The following is a 25681-nucleotide window of genomic DNA, read 5'->3' as shown; positions in this document are numbered from 1 at the left end:
ATCTTATCGCATTCGATTTTTGCTACCATATAAGGTAATGTTTTATTTCAAATGATAATGGCATAAATTCCCGTTAAAATGTATGTAAATCTTGTTTACAGAATTAATTTACCTCTACTAATGTTTTGATAATTTTTATTGTACGTTTTTGTAATTTATTTTTTGGCAGTAAATATTTTTTTTTATTGATTTATAATTAAATACTGCCTACAATATTGTTTCTTTGGACTTCACAACCATATGTGCACTAGGATGTATGTCCCATTGACGTCAGAACTCTAATAATATTGTTTCGTTGACTTGCAACATGTGTGAGACTGATGGTCGCTAATGGATGATCAGTAAATAAATAAAGAAGTAAATTTACATCTTTACCAAAACAAATAAATAACTAGATATTGCATTTAAATATGCTTCCGATTAAAACTTTAAACGAGATAGTGTCAGCGCAAAATCACGAAGATATTACTCTGCTTAAGCATGATTCGATTTAAGCTTAATTGCTCGCTTCCCTATCATCTCAGCACTTATCGATCCAGTAACTGAAATGTAACTCTATTTACTTTTTGGATTCAGGCCGCCATCTGTCGGCATATCTTGCACTAAATCTAGGAAGCAATCAGCGAATTCTCCGAAGCTAACAAGAACTAATATGGAAGCCGTAACTACTTCGACCTCGTTTTTGCTGACTTTTGCTTATAATTCTATTTGGCTATTGGCCATAAAAGACAATTTCTTAAATACGAGCCATTCACTACTATTCCTTTTCAATTACAATATTTTTATCTTAAAGAGAAAATAAACCTTCAACTTAAAACATAATAAAAAAAACCCGGTTGCAATTGCATGGGTTTATCCTGAATTTGGCGCTGTTCTGGAATAATCCTACCACTTTTTACATCATTAGGAAACGACGATATTCAATTCAATGGCTCCTTTTTTTTTAGAATACAAAATCTTTTAGTATTTTTTTATGGACTCTGTAAGATGAATTGTGTAACTCACCGAGATGCTACACGGAATGACTGCACGCAATGTATAAATAATTTAACGGAGTACCTCGACTCTTTGTAGTAGATAATATATTTTTAATTATTTAAATTTTATCCGCGGGTCCTTTAATAGTTATATATCTTAACTGCAGTAGAGTTTTCGCGTTTATTTAATTATAAATCTACGTCGTTAAATCAAAAACGCGTAATACTGTTGAAGCATGGCAGGGAATTGTTTCCTTCCGTCGCTGGTAACAGGCGGCTGCGGAAATCACTGGAACGAGGCGCCGCTGACTGGAGCAAATGAGGAGGAAATAAACGGAATCAACAGGTCAACTGTGCAAAGCAATTTTACATTTACACCCAAGGTTATTTTGAACTATTCAGACGTTATTTAAAAGAAACCAGTTAACGATAGAACATTATTGATTCAAAAAATAATTTGCTTCGAAGAATTCAGAATCCTATTACAATTGATCACAATAAAGCCAAAACTGATGATATATACCTTCAAAGTAAGAAAGGATAGAAATATTGATATAACGAAAAAGTCTATAATAAATAGTTGCATACGTGTTTACCTTATGAAATATATTATCGACAAGTTTGTGTAACTCTCAAATAGAATGAACCAGCGAATAAAAAGACGGCAGATGTTAAATAATTACGACGCGTTCACAGGAGTCTTAACAGGATGCGGTGCACCTGTGCCTTTAGATATCCCGACCAAATGACGGCTTAGCAAAAAACATACTTTTTCTACGAATCGAAACATTCTTGACAAATGGCCAACATATTTATAATTCAAAAGAAATATCCATATTATGTATATGGCCCATGAAATATTGTACATCGTCTATTATATCTTGAAAAATTCCCTTAAAATAACTTCTTGATATTTATTCTTTGTTTTCGGCTTGCCGTCTGCCAAGAAATAATCTCATCTAAGAAAGCCCATTTCTTGTTAACGAAACACAACAGTCTTATTATAAACAGAAAGATCATTGAAAAACCAGCCAATATTTTCAATAAAGAAGCTTCATCTCGTCGTAAAGATACGAAGCAGTATGAAATTAATTTTTTTCAAGAAGAACTAGGACGTTGAAATCAAAGATCTTACATTTTAAACACTACTTGTACAATTTATTTCTTTCTATGTCATATAAAGTACACGGTTATTAAGAAACGTCAAATAGTATCAAAGTCTGTCTGTATAGAAGTAAACTAGAAACAAAATATATAAAAGAAGTATTGCCATGTAACAAAAGTAAATAACAACCTTGTTGACAATAACGTTGTCATTCAACAGATTTCAAATGATACAGTATTAAAAAAAGACAGCTAATCTGACTTTAAAATATGTTGGAATTCGGTCATAATCCCATTATCTTTGAAAAGGAATAATTTGATAATCTATATGTGACGCTTTGTAATTACAGAAAAATAAATAATGACTGAATGACATGTGATCTTCAGCCTAATGAAATCAGTTGTATTAACAACTCTGAATTCGCACGCGCCTGAAATTATCTGCAAAAATGAGACTTATATATTTATTTAAGAATTTATAAGGGATAATTAAAAGTTGAATTTCATATTTTTGGTTTTTATTAAAACAAAAGACCAAAGATGTTAAGGACTTGATTGGCTGAAATTTATTTGGAATTAAACACCCTAGGCTTTATGACATAGTGGTCCTTTTTACGTTTTATAATAAAAATCTCTATGTAAAAAATCGTTTAGTTTTTATTACAAGAAAAATGTATGTTTATACATTTATATAGACAACAAAATCAATAAAAACAGAAATTACCTTTAATACAGTGCAATTTTTTTTTACTATTAAATAGTTGTAAGGCGTGAAATATTAATAATTTACCAACCAACTAAATTAATATTTTACGTAAATTTAAAGTCAAGAACCGCACGTTTTAATGGTAACCACATTATAATCGGGTCATCGAATCTCGTATCAATAACCCTGTTACACCGTACTAATTAATTATAATAATAGTAAAAACTTTGTTCGACAGTTATAACAAAAGCTGTATTTAATCTAAATGAACAAGAGTCCAGTGAATGTTAAACGTTATCACTTACATCCTCTGATTAAACAGTAGCTCTCGGTGCAAGTCCATACGCTGTGGGCTTTCTAGACAGGGGTTGGGCAGCCGTCGAGGCGCGATAAGGCCCTCGCCCACGCCCCCGTCTCCTTCCTGCACCATCTCCACTTCGCCTGGGACTAACTCCGACACCAGCGTGGGTACTGGCCCCACGCCACTGGTCGCGCCCAACGCGTCGCTACTTGTCACTGCAATAAAAAAAAAACATTAATTACATGCAAAAATAATTACATAGGAATTTTTTAAGCCGGTCCTTCACAGGCGAGTTACGTGACCAGCATTCAATAACAGATTTTTTCCTAGGACTTGTTTTAACGTGTTACGTTCCCTTTTTCTTATGACGGCTATGCAAAAAGACGTGTCTAGAGCAGCAAAAGCTTATGTATGTTCTCGTAGTTTTTTCTTCTTCTAATAATATTAATTAGAAGGAAAGGAAAAAACTCATTCTTACAAGAAAAAAGAATATAATGACAAAGATTAACTCACTAATTTTAATTACATAAGCATTTATGTTATTAGATATATAAAGGACATTAGATATGTAAAGGAGATTCAGAGAAAATATATATGTGCACATGCAGATACAACCATGTGGCGCAGTTTCGAATTTTTATAACCAAAACCGGGAAGGTTCCAAACGAGTTGTCTAATACGTGTCTGTGTTTTATACCTAAAGTAAACATAAAATATGTCATTGTTTTAGAAACGTAACACCAAATTCAATAACAGCTTTCATATTCAATATTTCATTCATTGACACTGATTAATTTATCTAGAAAGGCAGATTTTTTACAAATTTATTGCCTGTATTAATGATATAAAAGGTTTGAAATATAACATAAAATCGACGTTTAATAACAAACAATTTTTTCCATATTTTAAGACCCACTTTCAAATTTTTCTAACAAAAAATTTTAAAGTCGTGATATCATCATCGTATCAGCCGTAACTCGTTTACCGCCGAACGTAGCCCTCTCCCAAAAAATTCAAAAGGACCAAATCGGAGCGGGCTGCATCCAGGTTCTTTTGATGATCTAAATAACAATTTAATTTCGTAATACAATTAATAATAAAAAGTGCCATGATATACATTTGAGTGTTTGTTAATATATGCTGATATGTTTCGAAATAATGATAAGCTTTACGATTGCACGGGTATGTTTCATAGATAAATGATTGCTGTTAAACAATGTAGGCCGTTGTTCATATAAAACGATCTCCTGTTCCGCTATAATTACAATGTAAAGCTGATGTCCGTTTAAAGTAACAATGATAAGACATGTAACACAAGTACTTTAGTCCATCCTCTACCAGCTAAGATTAAGACCAGACAAAACTCTCCGTAATATGCTGCCGACTAGTCAATCATTTCATACTTAGATTATGTTACGCAAACATAAATAATAAATCAATTTTTCTGCTAACTATCAGCTTCGTCGTAATAATACAAATTTTCATGTAGCTTTAAGACACAAAAAATTATCATTGTACTTTTGTTATTGGCCTCGCTGTTACGAATACAAATGCCTAAATTATTCATATTATTCTTCTTATTAGCCTATAATACAGAGATTGTGGTTTTCTTAAATATATATTAGACAAAAGAATTAATACGTATTTAACATTTAGTAGACATGTATTCTGATTTAATAAATAAATCCAGCAAAAAATTATGTCACTTAAAAAATCACATTTCTGAACTTAATCATATTAGGAAACATAGTTGATTAAGATGCAGACTACTATCAGATCCATAATATTCGTTTTCCATGCAAATCTTTGCTCTCTCAAGGTGAATAATTCTTGAGCATAATTGATTCGGTTGTCTAAAAGGCATAACGTTTTGTTTTCTTAATGGTTACATCAAAATTTTCCACAGCGTAATTGCAGCTATGCAATAATAAATGCTTGTCTAAACTATAATTAAGAAATATTGTTGCTTATAAACAATATGTTTAAGATATACATTGACAAAGATATTAACACTATTAAAATAATACAACACTTAAGCACAAAGCATGTAAGGTAAATATAATTTGAAAAGTACGCATCAGTGACTTTTTGTCTGAAATGAAATCCGTGGAACTATTACATTTCAGTCAATAAAAAATCCTGCTCGTTATCGCAGCGACCTCGTTCCGGCACTTTAGACAAACGGGAAGTGAGGAGTTATGAATTTTTTTTAAATTAATATCCACTGCCAGGCTCGACAAAGTTGCGAACTAAACGGAAAAGTTTTACCGTTTTGACAAATGCATTTCTATAACGTCTCAATTCTTTTTTTAAATAAAATAAAATTACTGAAGAACTATTGTACAAAATATGTAAAAAAATTGTATATAATTAAAATCAAGTAAGAAAAAATGTATAATTTAGTAGGTACGCAATAAATAGGTTTTAATAAAAGTGTATGAATAGCTAGCAAGCGTAATTTTTCGTCTTCATTATGTTTATAGAAGACCATACGTATGTATTTTTCGAAAATTTAACATAAATATTGCTATTCTACTACACATTAGCTAAAGCCTATAGAAAGTCTATGTTAAGTTTAAGGATCTATGTGGAACGTAAAGGGATTTTCATAGAACCTGTCTTACATATTCTTATATACAAATTCATATGCAATTCTTTTGAAGATAGCACTACTACTGCTAATCCTAGTACTTAGTAGTCAAGATCTGCGACTTAAAATCGTAGGTCCCGAATTTAATTTTCGAAAAGCAACATAATGCGTGAATAATATAACATTACCACTGCTAACAAATCTTTTAGGACCAAAAGGTTACGTAGGTACATATCCTAATGTTTAAGATTAATCAATGGAAAAGATTATTAGATGTAAGGAAGTATTAGACAGTTGACCGAGCACAATAATACGGGCAAAAATTTTCGACATAGTGCACTTAATCTACGGAAACTTTTAAGAGCAATAAAAAGTAAAAGTTTTAAAACGTTTTAACTTTACATTAGGAAACAAAGATGTCGCTGGTATCAACAATAAAAACATATAATTTCTTTCTTTTTTCATAATACCTCTAGCCGGGCGTAAATATTTACATCATATACAAATTTTAAAAATTTTGTAATAGTTCGAAGAGGAATAACGAAAAGATTCAGTCTCGTTTCGTAATCAGGTCATTATATCACAATCGCCGCTAAGTTAGGTTACGGTATTACCATAACTCATTTTATGAAATGTGCAAATAATATTGTGAAAAAAATTTAACACAAAAATTATAGTATTTATTGTTTTATATTAATAAAAGAATATCTGATACATACTAAAGAAACAATTGGTGCCTAGTGGACCCACTCACGCTTGTAGATTGCGAAATATATTTTCAACAGATGCAAACTTTTTTATATTTACTAAAACATCATAATTACTCTCATGCCTGAACAAAGACGTCGTGAGGAAAATAACGTATCCTATTCTGTATTTAGACACAGATAACGCCAGAAAATATAGAACTTAACTCGTTGGTTCATAATCATCATTTCAGCTGTGGGATGTCCACTGCTACACTTCTCCTCTAGATTTTATTTCCCATAGGCCTCATAGAAAGTGTTCTGCAACCAGCATTTTCCCACAACCTTAACAAGGTTGTTTGTCTACCGCGTGGACAGATGACCTTCTTTTTTATTATTATTTATATGGTATGGCCGAAATCCCCGAAAGTAGATGAAATTATTTGCAACCATAACCATACTTGCTCTACCTTTTACAATACACCTTTTACAGCAACTGTTTATATATGATGCAAATACATACAGAGGGCGCACTTTTAAATGACCTACGCTGCGAATTATATTATAATTAGTGCTACCGATACCGCTATACCGCGTCCTAGGTATGAGTACAACGAGACGGGGGGAAGGGTGTATTGGCCGCTCCGTTTTGTCAGTCTGTTAGCGTTTGTGGCGATGGCGCTCGTAGTCTTTTTGTCGGCTCCCACCTCACTGCGATTTCCTAACGCAGGGTACAATACTTTAGGTAGAACTACAACTAAACTATTGCGATACTCTGCAAAAGGCCACTAAATCTCCCGTTAAAACAAAATACTATTTATTTTCTTAATCTAATCTAAAGTTATCGATATCTTAAATAATCCCGATATAATTTTTCTTCGGGCCATATGATTTCATGATCACAAAATAATATAATAGTCAATTTTTTTGACAAAAACTTTGCAATAAATGTTCTAGTTCTAGTGACATTAATTTCAATAAATTTTACTGGTGAATAGCACGCGAAGTTACGTTATATTAATAAACACCTGGTATTTTATTCCATTCACGATGACTTGGCAGGAGTCTTACATGAATCTATTTTTGACGACGCTTTACTACTTGAAACCTATTGAGTGACTCATCTTTATTATTCTACAGGTTGTAAAATACAGTGCTCATGTGGTGATACAAATGAGTCAAATCAGTTCAGGAAAAGGTCATTATATACATAGTATATAAAATAATATACATATTGTTAAAAACTAATTTCGTTTCAATTTACTACAATGTCATCTAAATTGATCTAAAAATTATATTTTGTAATCATAACTTTTTTACATTCTGCAAAGATATCCTAAACTGGGAGTAAATTAAAGAAACAAGTTTTATGATTTTGATAAATATAACATTTCAACACCAAACAATATACGTATACTTATATAAAGAAGCTTACCTGTGTTAAATTATTTTGCATTTCTTATAAGTCAATTAATTTTCAAATAAAAATGAGATAGTACGTATAGTCGGTAGATACATTATCAGTGCATAACATTTGCTAAAATACTTATACGATGTCATTGTACCTTCACTCGATGTAGTCTATACGATATCAAACAAAGGTCGTCGCAGTGACAATGATACATCGCAATAAATTTACTACTTGATCATCCGTCAAGCTAACGCGCGACGCTATCTATTTTTTAATGAAAGGTATCTGTACTATAGTTTGTTACTGATGAAGATCTACTTTATATACTTTAGTAATGGTGAATCGGTTCATCATAAATTTAAACAACAAAACATAACGTAATATTTGCCAAGCAATACTAACCGGCCAATTCAAAGTTCAGCCCTCTTGGACGCCGGATAAGAATGCTAAACGCTTTCCGTTTGCCTTATGTTTAAGAGTTTATCCTCAGCTGGAATTCTTTCTCAGAGGCCCTTGCATCCGATCACGCCATATAGCCATTGTCCAACCAATCTAAGAACTGTATCTACGGCATGGGCCGAAGTTTCTGTGAGTGACCTCGAGCTTTACTACTAAACAAGATTCTGGGGACGCACTATCCGCGACCTTTAAACCCGCGAAAATCGTAAACAACAAATGGGCAATAGGAACAATCCGTCATAGAAAAAAAAAACATAAATGCATATATTGTATCAAAAAAATGTATAAGAAAAGGAAGTGGTAAATTGTTACCTGCGTTTAACACTTATTGTTGTGATACAAAAATGTCGGTATTTGGCTTATTACGAGTAAAATTATATATATTATGGTCAAACCCTAGACGATTGCTTGTCCGGAAAATAACATAATGACCGACGATTTACACAATCATAACAGAAACGGATAAAACACTTTTAATAGAAATTAAATGTACAAAGGTGTGTAGCAGGGCGTTCCCGCACAACTTTATTCAAATGTGGATAGATAAAGGAAAAATGGAAAATTAGCTAACACGTACACGTAGAGATGTAATAAATGAACATTTAAAATAATAGTTAATTAACTGTTTTTTTATGTTAAACTTGCGTTATTGATAAATGTAAGCATATCTTATTACAAATACAGTTTCAAGGAGTGGCCTTATGCGATATTTATGTTGAACAAACTTAGCACGTTCTTAATGAAGTTTCTAAAGGTCGGCTTGTGTGTAGAGGGAAAATCATTATATCTGTACATGATAGAATAAGCAAGAAGAAATTTTGTAAAAAGCCTACGCGTAAAACAATATAATATTTCTACTAATATACTCTCGAATTAATGTAATGATGATGGCTGTGAAAGTTCGAGATCAATCAGGTCTTATATAGCTGAGGATTAAATAACTATCGCATTAAAGAGAAATTAATATTATAAAAACTCATGTATAGACAATTTAGCGCCTTGGGAAAGCAGAAAGTATAGGTACAGTAAAAGTACATAGGTAAAGTAAATTACCGCAGACTATTCAATTCAAGATTTTAAGTGGTAATTAAACAAAGCAATGATAAATATAAATACACCTCAAACACATTTAGAATTTTCATAGTTAATCTAAAGATGTTACGTAATACTCAACATCGCACATCGATAAAAGTTAATCTGACCTCTGACCTACGTATATTTATAGATCCCATCTGCCTGTTTCGCACTGGCAAGGTCATTTTGTAGCTCGTTCGCTGAAACAATTTGCGTCACTGCGCTCGAAGGCTAAGTCCCGTTAATCAGATAACGCTGCTGTAAGGTTCAAAGTTAATATAATTAAATGTTAGGGAAATCCCTACGTAACATCGCTAAGCAGCTTTAAACACTTGCGTAAGTCATATAGAAAAAAGTACAAGGAGAAATTGTTATCTTCTTTACTGTGATCATTTATGCATCTATGTTTTCTCTAATACTTTTTTGAACAAATTGAACCCAATGAAATTAATTTAAAAAATAAAATTATATATTTTATTAAATAATCATCGGATATAATTAGGAACAATTTGATAAATTTTGCTTAATTACAAAAAAGGTCCGCTATTCCACTCGTGTCGTGTAGAAGACTAATACGTTTTCATAGACCCAATGTTTTCAGCGCTCTGCTATTGCTAATAATTATGCACAACTCAAATTAATTATGTAACAAATACACAGGATAATCATTTTATTTATAGAAAGATCAATATGCGAAGTCTGAAAAAAGTAAAGTTTTGATAGCAGTGACAAAAAAGTTTTAATGAGTTGTAAGTCGTTCCGCTTTAATAAATAATCGCATTTATCCATGGCATTCGCATAAACGACGTTAAACAAGATTATTAGCAGTTAACCTTTTAATAGCATTACCGTGGACAGAAGGCGCAGCATAGTAGAAATGTACAATGAATAGAAAAATTGTATATGAGGATTTTAACACAGAAAATACAATCTGCAAATAATTTTATTAATTCGAAGCATACGAATATGAATATATTAACAAAAAGATATATTTCATTAAAACCAACTGGGATTAGTTCTTGTTTCACATCCTAAATGTATAATTACCACGTATAAAAGAATTAATACTCTGTATAGTGTAAAAAAATGTTTAGCATAGTACTCATCCAGAAAAATTGGTCCTGTTGCAGCTTTTTTACATTTATAAAAAGTTGGGAACTCTCGCCATGTGTTTTTAAAAGGGCGAAGAATGACTATAATAGTGTACTTAAATACACGAAACTCATTATTTTGTAATTTTATATTAAATTTTAAATTTTCTGCGAAACTTGCTAACAACACTTTAGGAGTATTTTGTTTGATTTTACAAACAAAATTTTCATATGGTAATTCCGGGAAAACATTTTTTACAAACTAGTTGTTTGTCCTTAAAACAAAATGTTTCAACGTAACTAACTGTAACTCTAACTTTAATAAATAACTATGCCATCAATTTGCGCTTCGATTGAAAGCTTCGTTAACACTTAAACTTCATTCCGTCTTTTTTGTTAATTAATTAATTATCACGTCTTCAAGATTTTATTTAAATGTTTCTATTTAAATTGTGTAATATCAAATCTCACTGTATAGATTGCTTTATGTCCTATATTAACAACTAGACAATAATTTTACATAACCTGTTATTCTTTAAGAAAAGACCAAACCTTTTAAAATTTATTTTAGTTAACTTAATAATTTTAATCACTTGTTTTGCAGATAGTACTACTTTGTAAAACAAACAATACTTTCTGAATATTCTACGGAACAAAAATGAACAACACTGAAGCTCAGAGCAAACAATGCCAGAAAGATTTTCCGAAATTTTGTCGGTCAGGGCCTCTGCTACATTGATGAGCAACAGCGGCCATGTTTAATAAAGAAAACCGAAACAACAGACATTGAAACAAAAACGAGATATCCTGGTTTAGAAGGTTTTTTGATAGTTCTTGTTATATTTTTAATCCAAGTACAAATGTTAATTGAATTTATAAGTTCACATTTTAATTATTTTTTAAAAGGAATTCGAACATTTCCTAAAATTTACATTTTTGGCAAATCAATAGATCTTATAACCATGACTCAAATATGGATTGCATGCTAACGAACCTAAGATATAAATATTATCAAATTGTATTGTGTACTGATTATGATTTAGTACAACTCTAAAATTTTATATATGATTCATTTATAAGTCAGAAGTATCCGCTGACGTAGCACACCGTCATACCACTTGTAAGATTTAACTATGTGACCACTTCACATTTTTTATCAACTACTAAATGACTAACTAACCGCCATAATAATTTCAAATCTGTACTTTTAGATAGCCTTATTTTAATGAAGAAGTAAATGTATCATAAAAATGTATCATAATTTAGAGAAGTCTTTGAAAAAAACTAATAAATGAAACTTTTAGTAGCCATTTTTCATATCCAATAATAATAGTATCCAATAGTTAGGACAAATTTAGTAGCGCACAAAATTAGCGTCTACGATTAAACAGTACCTCAGTAGTATTACCTATACATGTATACTGAATTTAATGACCTAGTGTGTCGCGTACGATGGCAAACACATTTACGCAGTAATTTCACGGAAATAATTAGGGTTTTTGGGCTTCGACTACTTAAAAAGAATTATATTGACCGGAGCACATCGTTACATTACGTGGACGCTTAATGCGACTATCAATTTTAACGTTAAAAAGGAATCGCATGTTCTTCAAAGTAAACTGAACTCATGCTACTGAAAAAAAAGGAAATCTTTCTTGGTCACAGGGCACACGATGCCTATTACTGCCTTGGCTTTGTTACGAAAAAAATACTGTTTTAACTAAGGTAACTGATTAGGTTTACGAAATGTACCAATCATTCATTACCCAAAGAAATAATAAACGGACTGTCATTACTTACGAGAGTTTTAGAAACACTAGAGAGAGTTCATTATACTTGTCCACTCCAAAGGATGACATTAGTTTATTTATTGGTATTAAGTAATAATCTCAAATTAATTTCAAATTAACATTTACGCCATCTAGCAATTTTTCAACCTCTGAATAAATTAAAAAAGAACACTCATCTTCAATGCCACGATCTCAATAATTAAATTGCCCAATGCGTAATTTCCATAGCATTTTTAAGAATATCTAGGATTCTTATTAATGTATCATATTATATATACAATAGACAACTAAACGCAATGAGCAATTGTTTTAAAATCATGAATCGTGTATTGACGTAAACATAATCACAATTGTCATGTACAAATATTTCACAAAATTATATAAAAACGCACCTCTCTAAATTTTGATTAAATTTAGATAACCGTGAAACTGTGAACGATAAATGAGAATGTTTTTAATTAATACCAAAATTTTGTTAATAAACTGGATTTACACTTATTAACGAGGAAACAAAATTTAACATATTTTATTGGTATGAATTAAAAAGCATTCTCATTCACATTCACTAATTATTTATTCACATTATTCCAAAATTATACATAACTTTGATCTTATATAATGCAATCACAGAAGTGTATCACAATCACCGCAAATCGTTGTGGTTATGTTATTTAATTAGGGTAACATAAGGTAAGGTAAATTATAATTTATGTTATTTGTTAAATCGATAATAAAAATAACATGTTTGCATAGATGAAACCGCTCCACCTTAAAAAATAATGATAAACAAAGTTTTTATCAACATAAATATCTCCTGTTTTCCAGTCTTTCACCACAAGAGTTCTGATATTTCAGACGCACACTAACTTTGTACAGCATTTAAAAGGGTTTACCCTATTTCTGTATTGGGGTCATATCACTTTTAAAGCTACTACCGTGCTATGCATTTAGCGTTACGTCATTTCAACTGGAATTCATAAGCTTTACGGTTTGTTACGAAAGAGTTCGAGTTATAGGACAAAACTCCAATAACTAGACAAATGAGAGAAGTTATACAGATTTTGTGATGCTACAAAAAACATGTGCATTAACAATAATAAATTACCTATAGCAGATTCAGCTACAAAATATAAGTTACTACTCAAAAACATTTAAAAACACGACTTGAAGCAAGGTGATGACGGCTGCGATAATCGTCCCTTATGAATACATCATTCAATCAATAAGCAACTTCCTCATGCGGGCTTATACGAACGGCTTAAGTGACTACAATCATGACTACAATGAAACATTTTCCCGTGTGCCTCATTGGAAGAGGTCAATTATTTCAACCAAAGGAGATGCGCAAGTAAACGCTTAATAGTTCATTACAACTCGTAGAACTCTATCGTTTAAAGTGAAGTTACTAATTGAACTTTCGACCGTTTATATGGTACATATGTTTGAGTAATACTTTCCCCGCCATTTTATGTTATAAATTTATAGTTTCTTCAAGATACTATAAACGAATTATAAATACAGAGAAAACTTAATATTATTAAAGATTACAAAACTTAAATCGACAAAGAAAGCAAAATAAATACAATTGTCGTATATTTAACATGTTTCTCGTTGAATAGGTGAAAATAATAAAGTTAGTTGAAATTATAAAAACTAACATAATAAATAGTATCTACGCCATCTATATATTCGAACAAAAAATGAAGGAGTATTTTAGCAGTAATTATTAAAAATTGAGCTGAAACTTAACGCATCGTCGCGAAGAACACTGAATACATGAATAAAGTAATAACTCCTGGAAACAATGTCATTAATATTCATTATAGCATCAAACAAAATCTAAACTTAAAAATAACCTCACAATATTATTAAAATAAATCAGATATACATACTAACCAAATCAAATGTGAATTATTGTTCACTTTCTACTTTATTTATTAAATCAAATGAAACTTTTTTTCAATTTCATTGTTTTTAGCTCAGCTTGGAAACTTTTTGCATAAATGCGTGATGTATTCGCCCTTTCCTAACGCGCCGTACATCGGTTCCGGTCGATCCATAGTTTAACATTATTTTAATATTTATTGCGAATTATAATCACCTAATTATATATTGCATTTTAACCCAATACAACTAAAAACCGAAACGGTCCAAATGATACCATATGATTGCAAATAAGAGCTTGAAAGTGATATATATTAAAATAGGTTTAGCGCGTCTCTTTGTGTTACAGATTATTGCCTGCTTTAAAGCAACTAGGGTTAGAGGAGAAAGGGTTAAAACTGTTGGGGATTGTCCCCTACATTTGATCACCGTTGATATTAGCATGTAGTATTCATACGCTCCCCTTTATATAAATATTCACTGACCGCGAAGAGTCTCACTGCTGTTTTTATTTTACGAGTGTAAATGTTTAGCATTAAAAATTACGAGAAATAATCGCAATTAAAAAAATTGAAAGTTGTTTCATATAATATTACATTTAGCAATTCTTTTAATAAGTACGTCCACTATAGATAAGAAACGTTAACCTTTGAATCCAAGAAATGCATCTTTTATTTAAGATTTATCTCCGTGTCACGATCACAAAAGGTAATAACAACGTTCTAACCAATAAGAAGAAGTAAGTAGATGATATAATGACTTACAACATATATTATCACATTATCTATATATCTTTATCAGGCACACTTACTGAAATGGCAGATTTCTAAATCATATATTATTATTTTTATGCTAAAGTTTTCTTACTAAAATATTTGCACAACCGCACATCCTGTATTGCTACAAATCGACCTTGCCCCTCTTAAACAATGCTAAAAACAAGCACATTATTTTATAACAATTTTTTTTGTTAATCCAAATTCAACATCTCTTCCAACACCAATGTGTCATTGACTTATGAATTATGATTTACGACAGTGAAACATGGTCACTCACTTCGGGCCACTTTGGCAAATTTAGTCGTTAAAAAAGCCATGAATAGGGCTATGTTCCTGATTTCTATATGAGATCAGAGTGAGAAGATCGGTAGACTAACAAAAGTAACAGTAGACAGGCCACATATCGCGCAGAACAGATAGCTACTGGGTTCTTGAGACTCTGGAGGGGAAACCACGGAGTCGCAAATGCAGGGTAGGCTGTTTAACCACAAGATAGACAGATAGAAGTTGGTGGTTTAGCCGCTTCCAACTGACCCACTAGAAAATCTACAGAAGTGGGAGTCCTACGGCTGAAATGATGATAAAGAATTCTAATATTAAATATTAAATAGTAGTCTTAACTCTTAGAAGAATATTTACTCTGATAAAACTGGAATGTTTAACAGCGTAAAACATGACCCGAAAAAAGTCTTTACTTTCATTTAATTAGAAAGAAAAAACGTATCTGTATTAATAGATCGACAATATTAAAAAAAATTAAAGGTTGAACAGGCTCCAGATAAAAATAAATGAATAGACGAGATTGAGGGCATAAAAAATCTATTCCAAAAATATCACCTAGTTACATAGATGTCACCAATGTTACAATAACTAATTATTCATATAAGATGAATAGGTATTACTTGGCAAATGTGAAACAATCATGAATAATATTAGTCAAGGCCGATATGAAACAGAATAAACAAACTATTACGAAAAAGGAATACAACTGGCAAGTCAACAACATACAAAACCAACATACGTAAGACAGTGACGGATGTATTTCTATAATTTTCGATGCTGAATAATTAAAAGCGCTAAACAAATTTAATTAAAGGCTTAATGGACAGATGAATCACAACAGAACAATAGTATATTGAAGGCTATCTGTTACATTAAGATGTTATTAAAAAAATATAATATTCTTTAGAAACTTTGTTTTCCTCTCCGTTTTATGAGTTTTGCATATAATAAGACATGATTTAATAATATATATTTTAATCAATTATCAATTCCACTCTAAAATAGTTTGGAGTATAATCTATAGCGACGTTTCAGCTTGTAGAGGCTCATTGCAAGGTGTATATATATAAATATAAATATATAGCAGTTATGTATACATATATATACATACAGATATATATTTATTCATAAACAAATATATTTAAATATACATATATATATATATATATATATATATATATATATATATATATATATATATATATACAATACTTCACAGATGTTGACCTCAAACAGTATCACTGCGCTATGCTTGTAAATTATTACTAAATATGTATGTCATCACGATGTAATATAAATTCATTTGTAATAAAAAATTAAATTTTTAATTTAAATTTTAAGGGTTGTTCACAATATTAATATTATAAGTTATTTCATGTGTTTATTCTGCACTGTTGAGAATGTCTGAATGGTAAGGCCATTGAAAACGAGCTGTTTCTAGAGAGGCTGGCCGGCTACAAGCCGGACAGACACATTTGTGTTACGTTTTTCAGCGCAGGACAGAGGAATGTAAATATTAAGAAAGGTTTTTTTTGTGCAATAAAGAAATTCGTAAGACGTTATGGCATAAGGTGAAAACATTATAAACTTCTAATTATAGTCATTCATTCTTGTCCATAATACGGTCCTACGCTTTCCTCTAAACTTATATTAATTATTGCTTAATGCTGCGTGTACCTTCGGTTCTTTAATATCAAACATAAGATGATACGCCTCATTTGACAAGTAATCGGCGGCCACAACGTTTTCTAATCTGGAACAAGGCTAGTGTACTACAACATGGACGTGAAGATGTGTATTGCGTATGTGGTTTTCAAGACAAAAAGATCATTAATTCGTAGACCCGTATATTTTATGAATAGTTGTGATTAATGATCCACTAAAAGTTTTAAATAAGTCATAAATTAAATAAAAACAACGTATGATCAAATACAGCAATACCTCACTTTGCGTCGTAGTTACGTTCCAAAAAAACAAGACGCAAATTAAAACGCCGCAAAGTGAATTAAGATTTTCTATAGCAGACTATGTAAAGATCGAAGATAAGTTCCAGGGTTACGAAAATACTACTTTTTAAAAAGAAAATTGAACAAAGTATACATTTAAAAAACAAAAATAATATAACTCTGCCAATAAATAATTTGGAAAAATATTTACCTTTTTTGTAACCAGAAACAACACGTAAAGATTTATATAAATTTATTATTATCTTTTTAAAAAAGGACAACACACTACGTAATCGAAACTGAACTCTAAAACTAGCAAAACAAAGTGACAATAAAACTGTATTAAAATTGAGTTGTTTTTATTTAGAAAGGGAATCCCCGAGTTTTGATGGCATGGCGCAATTAGAAACAAAAGTGTTGCCATCTTTTAGAAAAAAAAGTAAATTTCTGAAAAAAAAATTAGACTCGAACCCAAAACAACGCAAACTCGAAAATCTAACGACGCACAGTTAAAATTAGTACTAATAAAGCAGCGACGCAACTTCGAAAAAAAACGCAAAACGAAACGACGCAAAGCGAGGTATTATATAAACGTGTCATTTCTATTAATTAAGGAACCCCTTAATAAAAAAATTAACATTAAGCTGAAGACGATACGATACGTTTCGCTTATCAAGATCCTAGAACGATTCTAAAATGTGTAAACAATTTTCGCATGAAATTTACAGAGAAACATTAATATTATCGATAGTACAACTGTTGGAAAAATTTGTACTGTAAACTGTTCTTGGTAGAAGTTCTCTTTAAGTAATAAAATATTTATGTTTATATAATAAATTTCTGATCAGATTAAAACTGCATGAACATGAACATTTAATTTCATTAAAACATAAATTTATTATTATTTTATGGTTATCCTTATACTAACAAATATCACTATTAAGCACAATGAACTACATTTATACAGTATTAATTATCTTGATTAGTTAGTAAAATCTCGATAATAAATCATTGAATAAAAACTATTTATTACAAGTAATAAATAATTAAATGCCAATTAAATACACATTGGTTATAGGTGTAAAAACTTTAAAAGGATGGATGTCTAGATTATTTGTCAGCAAAAAGGTTTAAAGCTTTTACAATTTTATTTCCAATCATCATGTATTAAGTGATCACTGTGAAATATATTTTTTTTTAAAGAAATGCGACAACTGACCAGTACGTCTGGCGGTACTAAGTCTGCAGGTAGTAATTTCGAGTTAGAAAACGCATTTTTACTTACTATATAGTCATTATTGTATTTATTATTTCTGAAACCATTGATATTTGGAGACGTTGTACTGTAAATTGACTGACAACAAATGTGTTATACATTCACCCCTTTAAAGCTTTTAACACCAATAATCAATCACCCGGTGAATATTTCAAACAAGTTTCTTGGAATTAAATCTTTATCGATTCGGATATCTTTGAGAGCTCATAAAGACTCAAAACTCTGTTGGAATATTAACATAAAATGAAAACTAAATGAGAAGCATTTCCGCACTTGCTGCAACGTGCTCGCATTCTCATGTGATTGTACTTATATTTATTCACTTGGTGTCGTATACGAGGCTAGCAAACTACGTCAAAGCCGCTAGTTTCCATTGCTATGTGACAAAAGATCAACGCAATAATATTTAATTAAAAATTGTACATTTCTTGGTAAGACTTGTTCGATTGTATAATACTGTAGGTATAATAAAAACATCGAAAAACAGAGGTATTCATGGAAGCATCAAATTGAAACTAATTCGTGCCCTTGTTTTTTCCATAATTATTGTACATGCGAAACCTGGACGCTTAAGTCTTATATAAGGGAACGGATAGATAAATGCATTCGAGATATGATGGTAGCGCCATTTGTTAAGAATTCCATGGACAGCGCGCCGAACTAGCCAGTCTACTGCACTAACTACTACTCATAGAGCTCAGCACAGATAGGCTGCTTGCGTAGCATCCTCAATTACTTCGGCCATATTGCTCGGAGGAGTAAGGTAAAAGGAGGTGGATGGTAAAAGGATAGACCACTTACACGAACCTACTCGCTGGACTAACGCATTTTTAAAACGTGCAACATAAACACACACGGTTCCTTAAAACTTCACAAAGAACAAAAGCCTAGAGAAAAATGGTAGCGGACAAAAGAAATGAATAAGAATATCAGTTTTTTAGGAAAAATAAAACCGCAGAAAACTATGTACCGTTTTTTATTAATTACTTGACATTTTTTTAACAACAGACTTTAATCTCCTTAGATTAAAATAAATATTTTTATTACTTAATATTTGATTTATACCAATATATCAGGTCCCTCCCTCTAATATTTTAGCAAAGTGTCGATAGCAAGAAGTACATCCCTCAGAATGTTCATGGGCAGGGCTCGGAGGGCGATGACCCCTCTCGGCAGACGAAGCTTTTCGCGTCTCGCCCTACTTGCCGCCCGCCCAGCACGCATAAATATACGTAATTTTGTAACATAGTTAAAAAATAGGCCAATTTATTAAAGTACCATAAAAAAATCATAATTGAATTTTTTAATAAAATGTAATATTACTTTAGCATATACGTCGTACCGATTAATAGTATTTTTATAATGGCAAGGAAAACAGACACCAAAACCTAGATAAATAAACTGGTCCTCTGCTTAACGCGTTTATAAATTTCACGGATCAGCAGTAGAAATTTAGACATAAAACACCAAGAGTTGTTTTATCGAGCTGCCAAAAATCGTGCTCAAGGACTTTCTATAGACGGAACACTCGTTTATAAGTAGCGCTCGTAAAACAGGCATTGTTAAAAATGCGAAACGAACTCTTGCTGAAGTAAGATAGCAGCGCCACTACATCCTATGTATGTAAGTATCACATTTCCGTACCTCATTCATAATAAGTGTCATTCATGTCGAGTGTATCGCCCCACATTATGTTCTTGCATATTATAATATATCCTCATTTTATGCTAGTTACAATAAATGCAATATTTTATATAGATCTATGAAATCTAAAACCGCCATGTTAAAAATAAACGTTTAGTAATATTTAGTGGATACGTATAAACTGCTTGTACGAATATGCCGATCAATCGCAACGGATATTATCCATATAAGTACAGATAGAAAAATTCTTGTTCATGAAACGTTGCACCTCATTGCACTTTCGCTTTCGCCGCATCGGCAATCGCTAACTTAGCCTTATTCAAAGTTTATACCTTATACGGATATAGGATGTCTAATGCGTAGGATCGAAAATACATAAATGTTCATTAATAACTATTCTTTTTTTATTATTATGAACTTTTTTAGTTTTTATTTTTTTTTTCGTAGTGTATATACCATCGACACGGTAAGCGAAGACAAATTAATCGCTAAAAATCTGCAGTATTAAAGTGATATCCACAAATACGGTGTTACTACCAGGTGTAAATCCCGCTTACCTCATCACTTAATGACAAAAATCGATATAGATGTCAATGCCCCGGGAGAGTCAATACATTAGGTGGACTTAAAGATCGTTCTTTGAGACATCCTTTGAGAACACTATTTATAAAAAATAAAAGTACGCCCTTTACGACTCCCTTCTAATTAAATCAAATACGTTGTCAAACACTTAAATTATATATTTATTTTTCTGTACTATGAACACTAATTCATAGTATTTAAATGCATAAAACGAAACAACCTTCAATAATTTCATCTTTAATAAATCTTACTTTGTCATTTATCTTAAATATATAGATTCAACCATCAAGTACTTGTTTATCACTAGAATGAATCTATAAAAACAAAGTATTAAAATTTCTTTACGAACGAAACTCTCCAAGATAGACGTTGACTGATAGCAACAACCACAAGACTGTATTTTACCGGCAGATAAAATGACAACAGGTTTGAGTAAGTAACGCGATTATCTCGAACGGCTGGTTTGCTTCGCTCTCATACGGTGTTACGACAAATGCGTAATGGCGATGTCGTAACAAACCGTCGACAATTCAGCCACTTTCTTAAAGACATTATTTGCGTTAATATCTCTAACGTAAAGAACTTTCAAAACAAACAGTTTTAATAAATATTTCATTAAGGATTATATAGTAAAAATTACGTACTGAACTGTGTTTGCTAAACAGAGCACACGAAACGAGATTATGCACAACTTAAATAAGCAAATTATCACTCTACATTTGTAGCTTGCAAGATGCGGGTATGTTTTCTTTTTTTGGCATTAATTACTGAGCCAAAGAGACATACAGTTTCATATGTTAGGTGGATAATCGCAGATAAAGTGTTACAAGGGTTATCATACAATACAATTATCATCAACACCAGTTGAAGTGGTAGTGGACAGGTCATATAGCATACTGCTGGCTGCTGGAGCCCTAAGCAGTTTACTTTTGGAGTGGAGACTGCGTACCGTAAAACGCAACATAAGATGTCCACCCACAAGGTGGACAGACGACTTTTTAAACTCGTTAACTCTGGGTGCAAACTGATTTCAATGGGTCCTATTGCAAATTTATGGTAGAGGCTTATGTCCAGCAGAAAACGTTATACGGCTGATATTATAATGATTAAAACCACTACATTATGAAAGAGCCAGTTTGATATACCACAAGAACTCCCTGCTTGTCTTATATTCAAATACAGAAAAAATATACCCACTATTAATTTCAGATACCAATTATTTAGGTATAACCATACATAAAAAAAATCTAATCAATATCGAAGATTTTAGTCAAAAATAATTTACAACATTGCAGAGTTTTAGTTTTTTTACTGTTTCTGTAGAGTGAAATTATGCAAATGAGAGATGAGATGGCGACAGTAATGACATAAATATAGAAACCACAATAAGCTTGTATCACTTTTGTTACATATTGACGTTGTTTGCCGATTAATATTTAGTTTCACAAGATTTTAGGGGAGTAAATTTGAGAACGGTTAAAACACTACTGTAACCAAACTTGAATGCTCTCTCGGGAGCCGGGATTCTGGTCGTTATATTACTTATTATACCAGATTGGACTATACAACTAAATTAGTTAAAATACAATACTATTGTGTTTTCTTTTCTAAAACAAATGTCATCCAAATAATGCTGAGAACAAAATTCAGCGGTTCTGTAAGTATTAAAAACAGTATTAAAATTTTACTTTACATCAATTATCAATTATTTTGTCTATCTGCTAATTTACGTATACACGATTTTTTTTCCATTACCTCATTCTTCTGGATGTTACGGTTCAACATCATTCAAAAATTAGACTTTTCCAAAGAATGGCACTTAACCGTTTATTATATTCCTTACAGTTTCTTGTAGGCAAACAAACGAATTAATTTTTTCGAATTTTGTTATTCACGACATAACGTATATTGAGAAATATCAAAGAATTTACGCGTAATCGAGTTGTTTTTTTAATAAACAACACATTACCTGTATGGTTTCTCTTATAGGAAATAATTTAATTATCGAATGCAAGTAGCTGTGACTCTAATAACAGTAAATATGCTCAACTGATTTGACGTGGATTCGTTTAACACGCGAACAAATACTACTTGTCGGAATTCCGTTTACGATAAATACGCTACGCACGTTATTAAAATGGAATATTTGGTAATTAAATTAATATATATACTAGAGTTACTTATCAACTTTTTTTTCTTCAAAAAGTATCACAGAATTTTTAAACTTGTGTTTTACAACATCATAGGGTCTATATATAGTATTTACTATATTTTTCTAACCAAGCCACACATCACAAGTCTGAGCTAGTAAAAAGGCGATACTTTCTTTCTTGTTACTACTTCAAAACACAACAGCACTAACAAAAACAGACTTAAAGTGCGTGTTCCTGGAATCGAAGCCGTAATTAAACGTTCCTCGAGGGTTTTACAACTTTGTTTTTTTCTACTACGACTGAATTCCATATTAGTTTCATATATATATAATAATCGAACAATGTTTTAATTGATACATTTTTACCAGAACTATATTTAACCTAAAAAAATTGTATATTCAGAAAAAGAAATATTTCCCTGTCGCACGTCTGACAAAACGTCACATGGGTAGTACGAAGCACACTACGAAGCCGAAATTAGCCAATTGTCTCTTTCCAAAGGTCGATGTGCAATATTTAGCGCCAGGTACTGTAAATTAATGTCTTATAATATATTTATATATCACATATATTTGTGATATCGTAATTCATAATCGTTATTACATTAATATCAGTTCTTTTTAATGTTACTTATTTTTTATTCGTTGCACTTTGCATTTTCATTTTCATTCATATTTTTTGTCGTTTATGATATTAACCTATTTCATCCAAATTTATTTTTTCTCGGCGCGGCTCGGAAGGTCAACTGGTAGAAAATACCTTCGGCATCAAATTCGTCGTATTACAACGTATAAGATGTGTATAAATAAAAAATAACAAATAAAAGGTAGTCAAACATTAAAGCGACCGGTAAATCAAAATAGATAAATAGTAATACGGCCGCTATAGAGAGCACATAAATAATTGAAACAGACACGGAGCGGCTTGCCACCCAAGGCGTCGGGTTATCCTGATCCCGATCCCTTTGTCCGGCTCCCGTGCCAAATGCCGCGCTCCGCATACCTAATGCAGAACTCGTTTTGTAATGCGATACACAAACTTATAACCGTTGTTCCGCATAGCTTCGAGAACGACACAGCGGTGTAGTGCGTAAAAATGTGAAGGATACCCTGAATACTTAACAAAGCTGAGTTTAAATTCAAAATATCTTTATTTAAGTAGGAATTTATACACACTTATGAATCTCTGTTGTTTTAACAATATACATTATACACTATAAACTCTTGAATGTCAAATATACTTTTCATTTTAGATTTAAAACTACGAAACAAAAGATCTATGATATCTTTTGAACCTTTATTGTGCCTACACTTAGTATAAACCTCTTTACAACTAAGCTCGAGGGCTCCTTCGGAAGTCTTGTCTCAAGCTGGTACATACTCCACAAAATCGATGACGGACTCTTCATTTGACTAGGCGCAAGGGCCTCAGAGACTTGGGCTCTCACTCGTTCGATTTTATCATCCCCATTCGTTGTGCCTGAGAATACCAAAACCACGGCTCGATCGCTTATCGGGTTAATTTTTTTAAGGTAATAGACGACTTCTTGTTACCTCAGAGTACTGTATTAAATCTAAATAAATGTAATAAAAGGCTAAACGTCCTACGAACTTTTGTTCTACGACGAAGATATTTGTATCACAAAACTCTTAATAATATATATCAGAAGCGCTAAGACGAACAGGGCTGATGATTATCGATAGGGCCCACAAATAGCAGACCGACACAACTTCTGCGCTCCTCACCTGAAGACATGTGACATTGACCTTTCTGTTTTCTTCTTGCAACGTCTCATACATATTCAACACCATTATTAATGTGAAGCAAACATGGACTTTAGAAATTTCTCCTAAAATAACTGATGTTACGTCGTACTAGGTGGACAGCTGTATGAATTTAACACGAGTTAATTTACATTCAACTTGTCAATTGCGATAAAAAGTAATCAATATTAAAAAAAATATTATAAAGACTCTTGGAGTTTCTTCCTGCTTCATTTGCACGACTAAAACACCTTGCAAACCAGAGTAGAATCAAAAATAAAATTGAATTAAAAAAGTTTACGACTAAAAAAAGTCAAGTCAAAATTTCCAATACTGAATAAACGTAATTTATCCTAATCTTTTATAGTTGCATTTAGAGAAAAAAATAACAGTTAAATAGCAATTATCTTTGTAGATTACGGTTCATATGCAATTCATTATTACACCATTCCTAGCAATTTTAATTAAAATATTACCTTACTGTTCCCATGCTTTCGAATACAATTCCAAGTATATATGAAACGTGTAAAAAGTAAGGTAACAGTGTTATAAACTTTTATTAATTTGAAGGAACACAACATCTTACATAAAACTTATTTTGTAATTAATAAAAAAAATACACATAACTTAAACATATAAAATATTAAGGGATTGAATACTGCGAAAGGTTTATTAAAGTGAATGATTTTATTCACAGGTATTCTTCTTTCGTGACATCGCTTACTGTATATTATATCAAAAGAACATTTCTGTACAAAATATATAACGAAGAACTAATGAAAAAAAAATAGGCGTAGAACCAAAAAAGTGCATTTTTGGTTAGTTCAAAAGATGCTCTTTTATATTATTATTTTTCATCTATATTCCGTATACACATAATATCAAAAAACAAGGTCTTTCCGTTTACCGTACGAGCGCTACTAACCCTATTGCGATCCAGATTTCACTAACGTGTTGGCATTTACCCCGAAAGATTTATACATGTTTCAAACTCAAAACACCTTTTTTCTACAATACATTTACATGCACTTTTGAATCGTCGATCATTTTAACATTATAAGTAGTAAGTTACTCTCAACCAAAAACTCTTAAATGTTATTATTTAATAATACACTTTCAATTTTAGATTTAAAAATAAAAAAGGAAAGTCTATTTTATCTTGTGGGACTTCGTTATATATGCG

At 31.4% G+C, this 25681-nt stretch overlaps 1 protein-coding gene across 1 annotated transcript in view; it reads right to left on the bottom strand.

The window, feature by feature from the left end:
- LOC137930903 (protein FAM107B) overlaps positions 1–25681 on the bottom strand; it is a 39751-nt gene that overhangs the window by 8013 nt on the left and 6057 nt on the right. Inside the window, exon 2 of the mRNA XM_068774254.1 lies at positions 3093–3303. Within this exon, the coding sequence (XP_068630355.1) occupies positions 3093–3217 (125 nt within the window). The 5' untranslated portion in view covers positions 3218–3303. The remainder of the gene's footprint in view (positions 1–3092; positions 3304–25681) is intronic.

The sequence above is a fragment of the Battus philenor genome, unplaced genomic scaffold (genome assembly GCF_028537555.1).
Source record: "Battus philenor isolate CCGP_79_NKW_IND1 unplaced genomic scaffold, ilBatPhil1.0.hap1 SCAF_7, whole genome shotgun sequence".
Lineage (NCBI taxonomy): Eukaryota > Metazoa > Arthropoda > Insecta > Lepidoptera > Papilionidae > Battus > Battus philenor.
This window is presented reverse-complemented; position numbering and strand designations above follow the sequence as displayed.